A 19,026-nucleotide genomic window follows, 5' to 3' on the forward strand; every position below is an offset into this window, starting at 1 on the left:
TGGCCCATATGTTGAATCTGATATTATCAGCATTTGAGATGAGTTTAATGTTATCAGATGAAAACATACTGAAACTTAATTTAAATTACTGGGTTTCAAAAAATCCATTATCATTTACATTGCATTGACCTTTGGCTCCTTACATTGTACTGGTCTGTACTTTGATCTCTTCCCTTGAATGTATGCTTGTTATATATATAGATATATACTGTTTCCCTAAAAATAAGACCTATCCCATTTTTAAAGATGCTCCTAATATAAGCCCTAACTCAAAAATAAGCCCTAGTTAAGATCGACCCCCGAAGCCTCCCCCCCCAAAATGTACCCAACACTCCCTGACTCCATCCCTGACACTAGTGCTGCCTGATTTGCTGAAAAAATTGGACTCATCGATTCAGCAACCCCCACCCCTGCTGCTTCAGGAGGCCTCGGAGTGGAGGTATGTCAGTCTCATGGTGGAAGGGTCGGTGAGGTTCTGTTGTACAGGAAGGAGGGAGGGATGGATAGAAAGATGCTGCACAAAGGGATGGATGAGAGGAGAGGAAAGATGTTGCACATGGGGGGGGGGAGGAAAGAGGAAGAATTGGGGTGGAGGAGAGGAAGGGAGAGAGAATTGTTCAAGAAAAAAATAAGACATCCCCGAAAGTAAGCCCTAGTACATTTTTTTTGGACCCCCAAACTAATATAAGACACTTTCTTATTTTCAGGGAAACACGGTAGTAGTATCCAAATAGCAAATATTGGATATGAATTTAGGGACAAGTGGGGAAACAAAGGTTAACACCTTGTTACTGAAACAGTTATCTTTTTGCTTTAAAGCCGCAATTTATCTTGTTTACTACAAACATTATTTTGGCAGCTTATAGGAGTCTTGTGCATTTGGTAAACATGAAATGCTTTGTTATGTCCAGATCTAAATTTATGTAGAAAAAGCCTTTTTTCTCATGAATGTGTAGCAATGTACTCTGTTTGAGGCTATATCAGCGCTAATTTCTGCCTTGCCAATATGAATGTTCTTGAATCTAGTCAAAAAGTTTCAAGTTGTATTTAAAATTTGATATACCACTTAAAAAGTTGTCAATCAGAGGGTTCAGCGGGAGTACAAAAGAAGGGGTTCCTTATATGATGTGGTCTTCCTTTCTAGACAGGAAAGGAAATGGAAGAGGCTAGGTCGGAGCATTGCTTGGTCTGCAGCTGTTATTGCTTTGATTGCTGTGATGGGTTGAGGGGGAAAAATAACATTTTCTAAATATAAGAGGAGAGATGGGCTGAGTGAGTGAAAGAACATAAGAATAGCCTTACTGGGTCAACCAATGGTCCATCAAGCCCAGTAGCCCATTCTCACGGTGGCCAATCCAGGTCCCTAGTACCTGGCCAAAACCCAAGGTGTAGCAATTGATACAGGGCAAGCAGTGGCTTTCCCCGTGTCTTTCTCAATAACAGACTATGGACTTTTCCTCCAGGAACGTGTCCAAACCTTTCTTAAAATCAGCTACGCTATCCGTTCTTACCATATCCTCTGGCAACTTGTTTCTTAATGTGAGTAGAGATGGGAGAAAGAAGGTAGAGGGTATGGTGAGGAGAGGACAGTGGGAAGAGAGATGAAAAGGAGGCATCCATGAGGATAAATGTAGATGTGAAAGGAAAGAAGCTTTCTGAGAATGAATGGGAGCCCAGTTACTTGAAATCTAATTGAAGACCTGCTGTCAAAGGGATTCTGAACTGCTGAAGTGTGGTTCAGGCTTTATTCTGATGCATGACTTTTCACCTTCTAATATCTATAGGTCTCTATCAAAATGTTTATGTAACCTCTTGAGTCCTGTACTTAAATTTTAATCACATTAATGTGTTGGTTCTATATTGTTATACAGTTGATTAAATTAAATTTTTAAAAAATGAGATCGAGTGCACCTCAGTTTAGACCTTCTAATTTGTGTCATCTCTTTGTGGTTAGGTGTTGAAGTATGAGCAGTATTTGGACAACTTGCTGGTGAGGTTTTTGTTAAAGAAGGCATTGACTAATCAAAGGATAGGACATTTCTTCTTTTGGCACTTAAAGTAAGTTGATCAACTCAGTTAATTACATGCATGAAACTAGTCTTCACATAATGAAGTTTTTGCAGTTAAGTGCCTTTTTTTTTTGGGGGGGGGGAGGGTTGTGTGTGTTTATCATGATTTAGTTCTCTCCTGTTAATCTGATCTCATGTGACAACTAGATTTAGCACATAAACATTATAGAGCTGTGAAGTGATCCAGTTCAAGGAGAGACAACCCCATTCTGATGAGTTATGGGACCTGCAGTTTTGATTTCAAATTATAGAGGCAGGGACTACAAATTGCCATAAAGCAGTAGGTTGTAAATTCTAGGACCAATCAAGTAAGCCCTAGTACAAACTGGGCCTACTTGGTAGCACTGTCATTAAAGTCCATTAAGTAATTTTTACTGATGTTAAATAACATTTAGAATGGTATATTCTGCACTGATAGGTCTGAAATGCACAATAAAACTGTGAGCCAACGGTTTGGCTTGCTTCTGGAGTCATATTGCCGAGCCTGTGGAATGTACCTGAAACACTTAAGCAGGCAGGTGGAAGCAATGGAGAAACTGATTAACCTCACAGACATCCTCAAACAAGAGAAGAAAGATGAAACACAAAAGGTATTAGCATGCTCAGTTACCTGAAGGAAACATTTACTTTCTTGCATGTGTATGATACTGCACCTTTGTGCCAAGGTTTTTTTATCTCTGCATATTAGCACTAGAGACTGATAACATCCGGTTGTGTATGGTCTGAGAAGTACACTGATAAGATTTTGTGCATTTTCACACTCGTTTATCAGCAGTGCTAACATCTACAAAAGTTATAGGCAAGGTGATTGTTTCCCTGGCTTTTCATATCCTGGACTTTAATTATGCAAATCTAATCCACACAGTAAAGGCAGTGATTTTATTTGCTAATACATATACTCAAGTACTGCAGTCTCTTTATAACATAGACTGGGGAAGAACAGATTTATATCTTATAAAAGTTTTCTGTGACAATATTGGATTGGTATAATATTGCACAGGGTGACTGTGGAGACAAAACCTTTTAGTTTCTTGTCACCTGGAATCCACTGTAATTTATTTTCAAAAGTCAGGAGCTGAGGTTTAATTGGGTTCTAATCTAATCTAAGCCTTAAGTTTATATACCGCATCATCTCCACGAAACTCGGCACGGTTTACAAGCTAAGAAATATAATAAGAGGGAGGGGGGAAGATCTTATTAAATTAATATTTGTATTTTAGGTAACAACCTGTTTGTTAGCTTTAGGAAAATATGTGGTATTTGCATGAGGTAGTTTGTACAAAGCAAAATGGTGACACAAATGTAATATTTACGTATATAAAGTTCTGATTATTTTTTATCTTCTCAGCCATCTGTAAAATTCTCTCTTAGGTACAAATGAAATTCCTTGTTGAACAAATGAGGCGTCCAGATTTCATGGATGCCTTGCAAGGCTTTAGCTCCCCTCTTAATCCTGCCCATCAGTTGGGAACCTTGAGGTAGGTACCTTTTTTGTGTTGTATTCTTTCTTCTGCAGTGTTCTCTTTTTGAACGGGAAATACAGGGTGTCCACAAAGTCTCTTTACAATTTCAAGATTTTATTAGAAAAAAAAAAATGAATAGACAAATCTGTAGAAATGATTACAAAATGAGGAGTAGATACAGAAAGTGTTTTTTTTGTCTCATTTAATATACCTCAATATGGATGGATTCTGAAGGAGAACGAGCAAAGGATTGTCTTAGACGATCGACGTTTTCCTCTGATATTCTTTGTCGTCCATGCCTTTCTTTATCCAGTATTGTCCCTGTCTCCATAAATTTCTTGTGCCATGCACGAATTGACAGATGTGATGCTGGATGTTTTCCATACGTAGTCCTGTAGTTTTGTTGAGTCTGCATATCTGATTTTGTTTCAATAAACCGCAATATACATTGTACTTTTTCGGGGGGGGGTTTTTTGTTTGTGTTTTAGGGGTTTATTCAACAGCTTCTCTTTAATCAACGACTAAGTGCATAGGACAAATTTGATTAACATATCTCATCAACTGCCTTTTTAGTAATTTTTTGAAATTGTAGAGAGTCTTTATGGACACCCTGTAGTTTTCAGCGAGTGTAACTTCAGAGTATAATCAAAAGTCTTTAACTGAGCTGAAGAAACTTTGAGTCTGGACATATGTACAACTGAACTTGGTTAACTCATTGCTGCCTCTGCAAGCCTTTCAGAAATGGTTTTCATAATACATTTTGTTTGGGGATTATATAAAATTATTTTGGCTGAATTGTTTTAGGTAAGACAGCTGTTGCTTCCCTTTGTAAACCTATATCTAGATTAGAAATGGTCAGAAGTTCCACAGAATGGCTGGAATGAGAGGTACTGCCAAGAGGTCACACTGTAGGATAATCATTAATATAATTCTTTAAGAGGAAGTATCTAAAAAGTCAATTTGATTTTTTCTCATTAGGCTTGAGGAATGCAGGATCATGTCTTCTGCGAAAAGGCCACTCTGGCTGAACTGGGAAAACCCGGATATTATGTCTGAGCTATTGTTTCAGAACAATGAGATTATCTTTAAAAATGGGGATGGTAAGTGTTACATCATTTCACTTTGTAATTCCCACATATTGCTGCTCCATTGATGTCAACAAAAGCTGTTTCTTTGTTTAACAGATTAGTGGTATGAGTAATTCTTTAGGCAGTGGATAGATGAGAACTAGTCTTGTACGAACCTTTTCCCTGCCACTAATTTGCCATTAAGTGGACAGTCCTCATCCTCCCACCCTGAAGATACTCCACCAAGCAATCAAAACCCCAGGGCATTTGGCAGTGCATCTGCAAGGCAGGTCACAGTGCATTCAGTTCACATCCTACATGGATAGAGACTTACTATTTTTGTCTTGTACACAAAGATGATAAAAGAAGCAGAGGCATAGGTTGGAGTGGGCAATGGCCCCCACCCAAGTAAAATGTTGTGGGTGCTGATGCTAAAGTGGTCAGTCTTTCCATAGTCTATATTTTTTTTTTTTTTACCCTTCTGCTGACACCCCCCTCCCCCCCCCCAAGACTACACTGAGGAAAGGAAGCCATGAGAATTGTATTTTAATAGTAATATTACTTTTTTAGCATGACTGCTCCAAAAGTAATTTGCTGTCCTGTTATACCTTAAGTGTAAATGTTATAAACGTTGGATAAGTGATAAGCGACATTCATTTGTTTCAGATTTGCGACAGGATATGCTGACACTTCAAATTATTCGAATTATGGAAAACATTTGGCAAAATCAGGGTCTTGATCTTCGGTAAGCAGCAAAAGGGTATCAATACAGCTTAATTTTTTTTCTCCTATATCGCCTATTTGTCACCTCTCTCTTGGTTGACATCTGAAAGAGCCCTATGCAATAAAATGTGTACACTCCTTCGCACACTGTGGCATTGTGTTGAGTTACCTCAGTCTTTAAGTAGTTAAATAAGGAGTACAGCTCTGTTCTTCTGTCCACTGAGAACACCTGCTACAGGTAAGTTAACTATTAGCAGTTTTTGAGATAGGACGTGGAGCATAGATTTATTCTATTCTGGAGGGGGGGGTTTCCTAGCAATGACTATGAATTACATTTTAACAATCTTCCATAGATGTCTATAGTTGATCTCGAAACAGTTTTAAAAATGAAGATTTGGTGACATTCAGCCCATGGTACTGACCAGGACAGCAGCATTTCAGAAATTCTTGTTGTGCTTGCACACTCCCATTCAAGATCAAAGAAATGCAAGGCCAAAATAGATGTTTGCTGGTTTTGAACTTTTCAGTGCAACAAAATACTGCAAAACAATTTGAGATAATTTCTGATGTTTATCAAGCTGAAATTTTAAAACTCAAATATGCATAACAGAGAGAGTGATATTAAAAAGATTTGCTGGGACAGCTTTGGAAGTTTGATTCTGGAAATCTTCCTCCTCCACTACCCTTGCTGCTGATATAAATTTTGTCCCACCAAAGAGACTATGGAAGGAATTGCAGGGGCTTGTAGTAACTGGGTATGTTTAGCTGTAGTTTTATCCTAGTTCTTTCTACAATACCCACCCCTGCTTCCCGAGCTGCTAAATAGTCTTAGTAATCAAACCTTTTTGAAAGTGCATTCAATTTTATTGTATTTTAAACAGCATTCCTGTGTAGATACCTTACTCGTGTTTTGTAACTTTGATTATGTGCTGAGCTTTCCCAGTGTGGTCATTTGACTGAGCAATGGAAATGCACAAGAAGCCAAAAGGAAGTCTCTCCATTCAGAAACAAGATTTATTGCTAAAAGTACCACGTTTATCAGAAAAGCAGCTATTTTCTTGAGTCTTGTAGCAGATAAGATTTGGAGTTGCACAGTCATGTTGCACAGTTTGGCAGCATTACGTAAGGTTTTGTCACCCCTGAGGCAGGTGACCTTTGCCGAAACAGGTCTGTTCAATTGCGATGCCTTAACAATAAACCACTTGTGTTTTTGGTTTGTTTGTTTTTTAATTGTGAGACTTCATTTAGCTTCATGTGGATTTCCATTATCCTACCCTCTTCCTTTGTTGGATTTTTGTCAGCGTAGGTTAATTCTTCTGGTTCAGTTTGTTTCATAAGACTGAACAGCCATTGGCAAGGTTTATTTTGTTTTATTTCAATCTTTGTTCATCATTAATAGCTGCTTTTTAAAAAAAAAAATCAGGATGTTGCCTTATGGCTGCTTATCCATTGGAGACTGTGTGGGTCTGATTGAAGTCGTGAGGAGTTCCCATACAATTATGCAGATCCAGTGCAAAGGAGGCATAAAGGGAGCGCTACAGTTTAACAGCCACACCCTGCACCAATGGCTCAAGGACAAAAATAAAGGAGAAATGTGAGTTTTATTGACACTTAAGCATTCATCTCTATTTAGGGAGAAAGGGAATGGGACTTGTATGCTGCCTGCCTTTTTGTGCTTACACATTCAAAGCGGTGAGCAGTAAAGGATTGCGACTTGCCCAGGGTCACAGGGAGCAGCGCTGGGATTCAATCCCACAACCTCGGGGTCCTGAGAGCAGCTCTACGATTAGGCCACTCATTAGCTGTATTAGACAAGGTTCAGATTCTGCTTTATTTAATATACTGCATCTGTTGTTGTGAAGATTGTAGAGTTCTTTGTGGCGAGTATGGAAGCAGGAAACTATATAGAAAAGAAGACCGCTCTATAGATTTGTGAGACACAGCCACCAGATTCTGTTTCTGTGCAGCTTCTCACCACCTGCTCTCCTTTTTGACTTACACTAACTTAGTGAATACAATGAGAAAACCATGATTTTTAAGTCTTTCTGACTAGTGATTTAAATTGAAATCAAGTCCTCCCTGGTCTAAAGTATTTTAACGTATATATCTGTATCCTTTTTCCTTATGATTTTTTTTTTTTTTTTAATTTATAATCATTTTGTATTAACATTTTAACAAAAAATACAGACCAAAGTGGGCCACACATGTTTGTTCTTCACGGTGGCCCCAGGTACAGAACAAGTCCCAACTGTCCTGCCCCCCTCCGCCCCCCCCCCCCCCCACACACACACACAGCATCACATATTCAGCAAGTAGCTATGGGCTCTGGGAGACAAGCTATCAAACACAGGGGACCAAACCTGTAGAAACTGCCGCCAGGCAGCCAGTCCATATGCTTTTTTTTTTTTTGCATGCATTAATTTTTCTTTGTTGCTTTATCTGTTGCTCTAACCACTATGCTTTTAAATACAATTTATTAGTCGTTTCCTCATTCCAACAACTCTTCCTCGATTTTCATAGGAATTCTTCATTTTTTTTTTGTCATGGCTCCCACTCTCTAGAATTCTCTGCCTTTTTAGCTCCGTTCAGAAAAATCATTAGTAAATTTTCAAGACACAATTAAAGGCAAACTACGTCATCTCCTTGGCTTTCTGTTCTTAATTTTCTAAAAAGATCCATTGTTGGCTTTATCTCAACTAATGTGGGCAGAACAAACTTGTTTTTTCTCTTACCATATGGTCCATTCCTTCCCTTTCCCCCAACCTTTTTCATTCTATTATAACCTACCAACTCTCTCCTTTTCTCATATTTCTTTGTTGGTTTGACTGTTTCTGTATTTTATGTTTTGTTTGTTTGTTCTTTGTTTTTGTTTATTTTGTGTATTTTGTTTTTGTTTATTTTGTGTATTTTGTTTTTGTTTATTTTGTGTATTTTGTTTTTGTTTATTTTGTGTATTTTGTTTTTGTTTATTTTGTGTATTTTGTTTTTGTTTAATTTTTATATTTATTTATTTTAAACTTTTATTGTAATCCACTTAGATTTACCATTTGGTTTTATATTTGCAGTATATTAAATAAATTCAACTTGGAACTTGTCATAAATCTGGTACCAGTTTGAGTGTCCATGGTAAAGATGACACTTAACATCAGTCTATGATATTCAGCAGCACCAGGTTAACAAGATATCCAAATATCTTATCCAGTTGGGACTATTGAATATTGCCCTGTAGAGTGGTTGGGTTGTGGTTTTTTTTTTTTTGGAGGGGATGAATAGACTATTTTGTCAAACTTCAAATCCACAAGTGAAACGACTAAGGATAATTTCATGAACAGTCTATTGTCCTGAACAGGTACGATGCAGCTATTGATCTGTTTACCCGCTCTTGTGCTGGTTATTGTGTTGCTACCTTCATACTGGGTATTGGTGATCGTCACAACAGTAACATCATGGTGAAAGATGATGGACAGGTAAGACTTCCTTTTGAATTTAGAAGGGTTCTGATATAACTTCCCTTTTAAAGCACAGTACTCCCCTGATATTCGCGGGGGTTCCGTTCTAGGAACCCCTGTGAATCTTGAAAAACCGCGAATACGGTTTTTAGTGGGGGAGACAGGAGAGGGCAGCCGGAGCGCCGGCGAGTGAAGGAAATCACTTGCGGTGTGCTCCGACTGCCTCTTCCTGCACTAAAGTCGGGCCTCACCAATCAGATGCTGCTTTGACACACAGCTCCTGATTGGCAAGGCCTGACACAAAATGACGATTATGAAATGTACAGAAAATGTAAGTGCAGCAAAAGAAAGCACCTATTTTACACAGAGCAAATATATAATTTGTGTGTAATTAGGGATATCTCGGAGCATATTTTGTAAAGACACATGAGCCCCTATGCTGCCTTTTATAAAATAGACCCCTCTTCCCCCCGGGTCTATTTTATAAAAGCAACATAGGGGCTCATGTGTCTTTACAAAATAGGCTTTCTGAGGTGTCCCTAATTATACACAAATTTACATCTGCTCAGTAGGGGTGAGGGTTAAATTCATTTTAAGTGACCTGTTAATAAAATTGCCCCATACCTTACAAAAGGCACAAAAATATATATTTCAAAAGAAACTACAATGGGAAATAAGAGCCAAGAAACAAACAAGGTAATAGTTAAAAAAAAAAATAGTAATGCTGAACACAGAGGATCTAGAATCAGAAAATAATAGTAAATATTGAATAACTAAGACCAGTACTGCACAGACTTGCATGGTCTGTGTCTGTATATGGCCGTTTGGTGGAGGATGGGCTGGGGAGGGCTTCAATGGCTGGGGGGGCGTAGATGGACTGGAGTGAGCTTTGATGAGACTACATTGTTTGGAACCTAAGAACAGTACCGGGCAGAGCTTTGAATTCTTGCCCATAAATAGATAAGACGAAGAAGGAAAAAAAAACAACAAATTTTTGGATTGAATCAGGTTGGGCATTCAGGTCTTTATCTGTCATCATCTACTATGTTATATGTTTTTAAATGAAAACTCAGCCTGAGCTTCAACACTCAAGTAATTATATGTAAATATGTGTTATAAAGCTGTTTCACATAGATTTCGGGCACTTTTTGGATCATAAAAAGAAGAAGTTTGGCTATAAGCGAGAACGTGTGCCCTTCGTCTTAACGCAAGATTTCTTGATAGTCATTAGTAAAGGAACCCAAGAATGCACCAAGACAAGGGACTTTGAGAGGTAAGCGCGCAGAAAGGTTGTAGGACCAGTTGAGCGCTATATGAATCAAAAAAGATGATTATGATCTTGGCTTGCTTATACTGTATGTTCCGAGCTGTATGCTTTGTCCACCTGCAAATTGTAATTTATGGAGTAAGTGGTGATTTTAAGTGCTGCCGTCTCACAGAACAATTAATTGTCAATGTGTTTCCCAGCGCTTTATAGAAAATCTGTACCCCTCGCCCCTTTTCCTGTCCTTTGAAGACCTTTTGATATCCTTGAGGTTACAGGGAGGAGGACTTAGGAGTAATGATAGGAAATTATTTTTTCACGGAGAGAGTGGTAGATGCCTGGAATGCCCTCCCAAGGGAGGTGGTGATGGAATTCAAAAAAGCATGGGATAAACACAGAGGATCTCTTAAGTAAAAACAAATGGTATAAATTAAAGAACTAAGGCCAGTATTGACAGACTTGTACAGCTTGTGTCCCAGATATGGTGATTCGGTGTAGGATGGGCTGGGGAGAGCATAGGTGGGAACTCCACTAAATTGGAACATGAGGACGTTACTGGCAAGACTTTACAGTAGATATTCTGCAAACAACGGGATGGTTGGATAGGCTGGAGTGAGCTTAGATGGCAACTTCAGTAGTTGGAACATAGGACGATACCAGGTGGACTTTAGTCTATGGCCCAGAAATATCAAAGAAACAGCAAATTAATTAATCATGTTTTTTAATGAGAATAACTAATGGGCAGACTGGATGGACAGTCTAGGTCTTTATCTGCTCTCATTTACTATGTTATGTTACTGTCCTTGTTTTGTCCTCCAGGCTTCCTCCTATATTCTCTTGTACCAGTCCCCGTCCCGTCCCCCCCCCCCGTGTATTCCTGTTCCTTTTGCAGGTTCCTTTTGTGGTGCAGTGGTTAGAGCTTACAGCCTCGGCACCTTGAGGTGGTGGGTTCAACCCCCAAGCTGCTCCTTGTGACCCTGGGCAAGTCACTTAATCCTCCACTGCCCCAGGTACCTTACATAGATTGTGAGCACACTGGGACAGACGGGGAAAACCCCTTTACCTTTTGCATCCTTCCCTTCTTGCTGGTTCCTGCCTGTGGGCCTCAGATGTCCAGTGTAAACTCAGAGAGGTGAGCAGAGTTAGACTATTAAGTAGTTTGGCTGTTGCTAGATTCCTAGTTATACCTCTTTATAGCAATTTGGCAATGGGGGATTGCAGATGTAGAGAATTCCAGTCCTCTCTATTCTCTCTGTAATAGAGAATGACACGGTGACAAAATTCTACACCATTCCCATCCCCGTGGAAACTGCAGGAAACCATCCCCATGTCATTCTTTATGGAGAGAGGGAAGAATCAGAGGTTGAGATAGACACTAAAGAATGACAGTCTCTGGTATCCAGAGCTGATACTGTGATGTCATAATGCTTCATTCCACCAATAAGAGCCAACCTCATCAGTAATATCTTATGGTATTGATATAGCCTTTTTGTTCCTTACCTTTCTAAATGAAAGCACCAAACTTATTTTTTCATATGAAGAGTCTAAATTGATTTTTTTTTTTTTTTTTTTTTGTAAGGTTCCAGGAGATGTGTTATAAGGCCTACTTAGCCATTCGCCAGCATGCCAATCTCTTCATCAATCTTTTCTCCATGATGCTTGGTTCAGGAATGCCAGAATTGCAATCTTTTGACGATATTGCTTATATACGAAAGACTCTTGCATTAGACAAGACAGAGCAGGAAGCTTTAGAGTACTTCATGAAGCAGATGAATGATGCCCATCATGGTGGCTGGACAACTAAAATGGACTGGATCTTCCATACAATCAAGCAGCACGCTTTGAACTGAAATGGAAGCCTGGATAGTGAAGGATAAGACTGATAACCCATTTTATGGGTGCCACACTGCACTGTTATACCAGACAGCAAGTCGAGCCCTGGTTGCATAGGAATTGCACAAACCAAGAACATCAGCAGCCGACGGAAATATTAAGGCAATTGCAGTAAAAATAGTGCTATCACAACAGGGTTTCAGATGATGCTAATGCTGAAAATGATGAGATTTAAGCTTTAGCCATCTGACAATTCATGTGCTCTGCCTTACTGCCCAACCCAAAGGCAATTGACATCTGTTAAGTATTAATGATGGTTTCTGACTATTGATAACAGTGAAAGAACTTGGTGATCAGAAAGACTATACTATGGAACCCTCATAGATTAAATGCTCATTTTTCTATTTAAAAAGCCATTAAATTGGGAAGTCCATAATGCAAAGAGAGCACTTTTCCTCCTAATGTTTAGCGAAAATGTACCTACAGCAGCTGTTGGCGTGAAATAAGAATACGTACAAATATGAAGAGCTCTTACATGTTAATTTATTTTGGATGCAGTTTGAGCTATGTTGGTCGTGCTGTGCCATTGAAAAGCCTGTCCTCCCTGATGGTGATTCACCATAACAGGAAATGCCTTTATTCATTATGTACATTGGAAGGAATATGGCATGTCAAACAGTATTCCTTATGAGCCCACAATAACAGGGTTCCATGGTGTATAACTTTGGTTTAGTAAGCCCATGTATCAGCCATATAGTTAAGTGTAGCAGGACCGATAAAATGTGAAACTGGATGTTGGGATGAAAAGCAGGAAACCTTCAATTTTTTTTGTGAGGTAAGCACTGGAGATAACAAAAGTCAAATTATACTTGATACAAAGTAATTATAATGCACATTTTGATTCAGCAAATGTTTGCCACATTGTATACCCCCCTCCCCACCAATATCATATTTCTTACTTTTGTTAAAACAAAACTCTCTATTTTCAAAGCATCAAACAAATTACTCGTCATAAATGCAGATGAATCTCCGGGTCTGCTCTGCAATTAGATTATATGGGAACACTAAAATTAACAAAGCCCCATTCTGTCAAGAAGAGTGGTATAGTTATATCTTAAGAAATCAAATATTCTAGAAGGATGCATGTTTTTTAAGATTAGAGGGTTGTGCATGCAAGTGGAGTTCACTGTATGTATACATTTGTGACTGAACTGTTTTGTTTTGTTTTTTTGTCTAAATCTTAGGGCTAGATCACTAAAGTGCACTATTACATTTGCACACATTGTGAGTAAATACATCCTGTTGCAGCAGATGGAACCTGTGGGTAATAATACATGTTATTACATGTTAGTGCACAGTAATGCAGTAGTGCTTTTTTAGTAAATCTAGCCCTTCCGTTTTGGAGAGAGCTATGTGGATGAGGTTTTCTTGTCAGCGTGTGTACATAACCAAGTTCTTTATTTTTCAGAGAATCTCAAAAGCCAGGCAAAATTTGCATGTATGTATCAGTTGCTCATACACAAGTTACTGTAAGCTTTTGCAATGTATGGAAATACAGTGGAACGCTGACTACCCGGACTAACCTTAGTAGAGGATGGCCCAGATAAGCAAAAATCCAGTTGACTGGACATTAATTTTTTTTGTTTTGTTTTTAATAATTGTTAAAAAAGAAATAGTCAGTACACACACCCCTCCCTCCCTGAACAGGCATCACAAACCTCCTCCCAGACCCTAGGCCTATTTTTCTTCCCTGGTGGTCTAGCGGCACACACTGGGCAGGAGCGAGTGGGATCGCTCCTGCTCCAGCACACCGCTAGACCACCAGAGAAACAAGGTAGGCCTGGGGTCTTTCCTCTTGGTCCAGGAGAGGGTTGGTGGTGCCTGTTCAAGGAGGGAGGGGGAAATTCTGCCTTTTCTTGTTGAGGGGGGGGGTACGCTGACAGTATTCTTTTTTTAACAATTATTAAAAACAAAAGAAAAAAAAATTAGTATCCAATCATTGCAGGGGGCGTGCTGACGGTGGGGGAGAGTGTCCCGGTTTGGGGGGTGGGGCTCGCTGGGCTGGACTGATGGCAGTGGCAGAAGCAGAGAAGGAGCACTAATGGGAGGGAGGGTGATAGGCATGGTATTTGGGGGGGGAGGAAACTCAAATATAAACTCAGACCCCCGAAGCAATCTGGATAATTGGACCTCCGGATAATCGGCGTTCTAGTGTAATAGAATGGAGTGGAATTTTTCCTAAGAGGAGAATGTTCTGGTATTCACTCTGGATTCAACTTATTCTAAACCGACTGTTTTCCTGCTTTTTTCCTCATCACCTAGTTGAGGTGGTTATGAAACAAAGTTTGTTTGTTTTTCTCTATGGAGGCTATGTACAGGTATATATAAAAGTGTACAAAATAGAAAATATTAATATATATTCTTTATGTATATTATCTTTCTCAAATGTTTCTTTCATTCTGGGTAATCCTTTCTCTCCGTCTTCCTAAGCTGTATCATTACAAATGATACAGCTTAGGATGATACAGTTGTAATACAGCCCAGTCTCTTTACTGGATTCCTGGTGAAACATGGGCTGGATTTCAAACATTTTCTCCTTTTCCATGCTTGTAGAAATATTCTTGAGTATATCAGGCCTCTGGGGTTCTGTAACTGATTAATATGTGGTCTAAATTTGTCACTTTCCCAAGCCCCATAGTTTCTGCCACTGGTTGGAGACCAGTCTAGCAGCTTATGTTAGAGCAAAGAGATCTATATATCAAGGACCTGAACTGGAGAAATATTTTGGGCTATGCAGGCCACTTACTGCGCATGGAAACCATGACCTAATCAACTGGGCTTGACCAGCTCTGGATTCCAGTGTCTTTCTGAATCTGAAACCTTTGACCACCACAGTCCTCTGTAGAGCAAGGTGCAGAAAGCTGCTTCAGATGTGGATCTCCTAAGTCGTCAGTGCTTGGGCTTGTACTTTTTACAATTACTAGTTTCAACTTTATTTATTTTTTTTTTGTAATATGCCACTATAATACTTTAAGACCAGCACAGCATTTGGAGGTCATCAAGACTGTTCGTGAGATTTGTAGTCAGAATGCAAGTATCTGAAATAAGAGCAGTTGATTGAATTCCCAAACATTTCAGAAGCCGGCTGGTGGCTATCTGAAGTGTGAGGGCAACTGTTTCTCCACTATAGCGCTTAATACAATTTCACTTTCAGTATTTGGAAGGAATTCCTTACATATGTGTGTCTCTCTTGCAGAAAGGTTTTTAGGTGCCACACAAAAAAAAAAAGTGCAATACTTCATGTATTTATAAGGTGCTGACCATTGCTGATAGGGTAGTAATATTGTTAGCATATATAGTTGTGCATAAACTCTCTGTAATAAGGACATTTGAATACTATAGTTGCTTTCATTAGGAAAGCATAATGCGGTTAAATTGTATAGTAAAGTACAGACCCAGGAAAACTTTAAGATGAAAGTGGGCTTGAGAATGAAGTGCCAAATAAAATCTTGGCAAAACCCAAATGTCCTTATGCAATTATACAGAACATTTACTGGGTGTAATAGTTCAGGTATGTTAACTAGAGAGAGAAATAAAGCATCGTTTGGGGGGGAATGTAATTTGCTTCGTCTTCTGGATTTGAGCAGGTTCAGTTAATTTGTGTTTTGCCCACGTGCAAAAGGTTTCACTCCAACAGACCAACAAGTAGGATTTCTGCTTTTGTAGCGTCTTTGGTTGCCCTGCTTTGCTGCTTTAGTCTTCCCTAAATGCAGAGTTACCTGGCTTGAGGGGGGTCCTTTTACTAAAATATAAAACTTATTCAGTGTGCACTAATTCTTTACGCAAAAGGGCCCCTTGGTAAGCCAGAGTAAAGGGAATTTATTTTGGAGGCAAAAAATAGGAAACCCTGACAATGATGGAAGATTAAAGAATTGTCTTACCCAAGTGTCAGAAGTGTTATCCCTAAAAGCAGTTAAACTATTCCTTGCTGTTACAAAGTTGTTGGTATACCTCCTGGCTTGCTTGTTTATGTATCTACTTTTTTCATTTGGTCAACTCACCACTTTGAGCTATTGTTCGGAAAGAAAAAAAGTAAGCCTTAAAAGACTAAAAAAGCAAACTGTTCCATATGAAATTCACAAGTATTCCATCAGAGAAGGGTCAGTTCTAAAAATAACTAGTGCCGTGTAACTATAGAATTCTGGATCCTGCATTGCTGAACTTTACCTACCCATCATTAGTAAACAAAAGTAATTTTCAAATGCAGCTGAAAAAGGCAAAAGTAGTGGACATTGTAGAAGAAACTATTAGAAAAATTGTTATGTTGTAGTGAAATCTGTATGTTACTTTTTTTCCCCCCAACTGTGAATTTATTGAATAGTCTTGACAAACTGGCAGCTAGGATTAGGGTAGTATTTTCACAGTTTAAAATGTTTGTCTTCATGCAACTTGCTTAGGAATTTCTACACTGAGTTATGAAGGTTATCTTCATGTTCACTTATCAAGCAACGCCAGGTAATACAATCCACCTATAAAATTAAATTTCATTGTGTTTAGTTTTTATTTGGGGTGAGGCTTAAGCCAGAATTTAGTGGTTTGGCAACATATACACAAATGCTAGAAATTTCTCAGAATGTACTTTATTTAACATTGTATTTTATCTCTTTCTCTCGCTTTCTCGCTTTTTCTCTCTTTCTCTCTTGCTTTCTCTCTTTCTCTCTTGCTTTCTCGCTTTCTCTCTCTCTCTTTCTCTTTCTCTTGCTTTCTCTCTCTTTCTCTTGCTTTCTCTCTCTTTCTCTTGCTTTCTCTCTCTTTCTCTCTTTCTCTTGCTTTCTCTCTCTTTTTCTTGCGTTCTCTCTCTTTCTCTTGCGTTCTCTCTCTTTCTCTTGCGTTCTCTCTCTTTCTCTCGCGTTCTCTCGCTTTCTCTTTCTCTTGCGTTCTCTCTCTTTCTCTTGCGTTCTCTCTCTTTCTCTCGCGTTCTCTCGCTTTCTCTCTTTCTCTCGCTTTCTCTCTCTTTCTCTTCTGTGTCAGAGGGGTCAGTGGCCTGTCAGGTGAAATTTTGCAGAGATTTTCTTGTCTTTCCTATGATTTATAACCAGCATGTAAATGTTTGCGCTGAATAAATGTAATTTTCCTCTTGTTTTTCCTGTCTGTACAGGTTGCAGACTCTGGGCTGGACCCATGCTAAACGTCCACTTAACATGCCTGTGTATTTTGATGTCTAAGACATCTTTGGAAATGTTGCAATTTAGGGCTCCTTTTACGAAGCTGCGTTAGCGGTTTTACCACACGCAGCTTTTTAGCGCGCGCTAAACCCACGCTACGCAGCTAGACTTAACGCCAGCTCAATGCTGGCGTTAGCGTCTAGCACGGCCAGCAGTTTAGCGTGCTTTAATACGCGCGTTAAACCGCTAATGCGGCTTCGTAAAAGGAGCCCTTAGTGTGAGCGTGAAGAGAATTTTGACTCGTTGCTTTATTATGATTTTTTTAATTTCTGTATTTCAGATTTTTTAACGATTTTACTTGAATGGACTATGAACAACCCTTTTGTACAATTACTAGATAAGTCACTGTGTGGCACAACACTGACAGTTGTTACAGTAGACACTATATCAATATTGAATGTTTAACCCTTTGATCAGTGCTATCCATAATTTTGAAGTTAGCTGTCATGTTGGGGGTGGGTGTTTTTTGTTTTTTTTTTCTGTTAATTTTTTAGATGTGAAAATTTGGCCTATATCTTATTTTAAGGCAGCCTTACCAAGAACAGTTTACATTTATTTTTTAACTGGAGTTATATAAAGATAGTATTCTGTGCCAGTGTTCATGTGGTACAAGGAATGGCGAAGTAGCATATTTTAAAATGCTTAGGACAGTACTTATCTAAATATTATCCATTCTCTAGTGGATGAGTTTGACACAGCCAGTGATCAACCGTGGGTGAAGTGGAAAGCTAGCATGTACCCATCTGAGCATTTACAAGTGTATACATGCTGTTGGATTATGCCTTGTCTTCATACAACTATTTCCTCATTTAATCTTTATCTAGTGGACTAGCAAGTGATCAGCATGATTGAGAGCAATTTTTAACCATTGTCTATGAGCCTTACAGACAACGCCAGCTTGGTGTACTGATGCCTAAAGCTGTCCTTGACGTGCACTCCAGTCCCCAGTGCGTGTGAACAAGTTGTAGTCATAGTTGCTGAAAACTAGACCGGATGTCTGTTTCTCTAGGACTGGTTGAGAATCGCTGGTTTAGTGGCAGGATCTGTTGCTTTTATGCTAAGCAAAATAGACTTCTTGATCAAATGAAGACTGAATGTCTCATTTCTTTGCACTGTATAATGAGACCTTTAAAAATATCTTTTGGAACATTTGTTGTTTTGCGGGGAGAGGAACATAGGATTTGTACCAAATATTTCCCATTATGCTTTGGATTTTGTTATTTCTTTTCTGATTGGAATTTTGACATCCAGTGGTCATTATTTACTTTCCATCTTAGCAGTCAAATACATTAAAAATTGGCAGCAGGTAAAGCCATTGTCCCATCTCACATGCCAAGCTTCAACTATTCACCTAGTTGATCTTGAGCCTACCCTTCACTTTTTTCCATTTGCATATCATCTGTGCTTATCCCATGCTTTCTTGAAGCCTTACCAAGAACAGTTTACATTTATTTTTTAACTGGAGTTATAGAAAGGCCCCGTGGTGTGCTATGATTGAAAAAGAAGAGATTTGTTTTCTTTGGAGGTGTGACTCCAGGCTGGTCTCATTAACCTTTTTTTCTGAGCACTTTTAATGCTTTTAAGATATAAGATTTAAGTTTCAGTGAAACTGGGTTGTTTATGGTATTTGTTATATTTTCAGAGCAGAACAGAGCTGTAGTTTGAGGAGTTCCTCGTACCCCTCTTTTGCATATGTTTCTATATAGGGCTATCGCCTTTGGTACAAACTGAAGGGGGCAGCAGAGCCCTCTGGTGAAGGAGGAGAAGGAACCAAAAACCTGGAGTAGATCCCTTCTGCATAGCTCACGAGCACAGGGAGATTACCCGTCCATCCAGAATGACACACCTATATACTAGAAAAGATAAGGTAAGAACCTAATCTACAACTACACAGCACTGTACAGAGTCACAAAGAGTAAGAAAACAGCCCCTG

At 39.0% G+C, this 19,026-nt stretch overlaps 1 protein-coding gene across 7 annotated transcripts in view; it reads left to right on the forward strand.

Annotated features, from left to right (window-relative positions):
- PIK3CA (phosphatidylinositol-4,5-bisphosphate 3-kinase catalytic subunit alpha) overlaps positions 1–12,930 on the forward strand; it is a 74,895-nt gene extending 61,965 nt beyond the window's left edge. For 6 of the 7 annotated variants that reach the window (XM_033958291.1, XM_033958289.1, XM_033958296.1 and 3 more), the window contains 9 exons: positions 1,955–2,058; positions 2,488–2,659; positions 3,441–3,547; positions 4,511–4,632; positions 5,266–5,344; positions 6,722–6,916; positions 8,672–8,789; positions 9,893–10,044; positions 11,615–12,930. In XM_033958291.1, the coding sequence (XP_033814182.1) occupies positions 1,955–2,058; positions 2,488–2,659; positions 3,441–3,547; positions 4,511–4,632; positions 5,266–5,344; positions 6,722–6,916; positions 8,672–8,789; positions 9,893–10,044; positions 11,615–11,885 (1,320 nt within the window). In that variant the 3' untranslated portion in view covers positions 11,886–12,930. The remainder of the gene's footprint in view (positions 1–1,954; positions 2,059–2,487; positions 2,660–3,440; positions 3,548–4,510; positions 4,633–5,265; positions 5,345–6,721; positions 6,917–8,671; positions 8,790–9,892; positions 10,045–11,614) is intronic. The other variant, XM_033958295.1, reaches the window with a different exon arrangement.
- The last annotated feature ends 6,096 nt before the right edge of the window (positions 12,931–19,026 follow it).

The sequence above is a fragment of the Geotrypetes seraphini genome, chromosome 9, assembly GCF_902459505.1.
Source record: "Geotrypetes seraphini chromosome 9, aGeoSer1.1, whole genome shotgun sequence".
Taxonomy (NCBI): domain Eukaryota; kingdom Metazoa; phylum Chordata; class Amphibia; order Gymnophiona; family Dermophiidae; genus Geotrypetes; species Geotrypetes seraphini.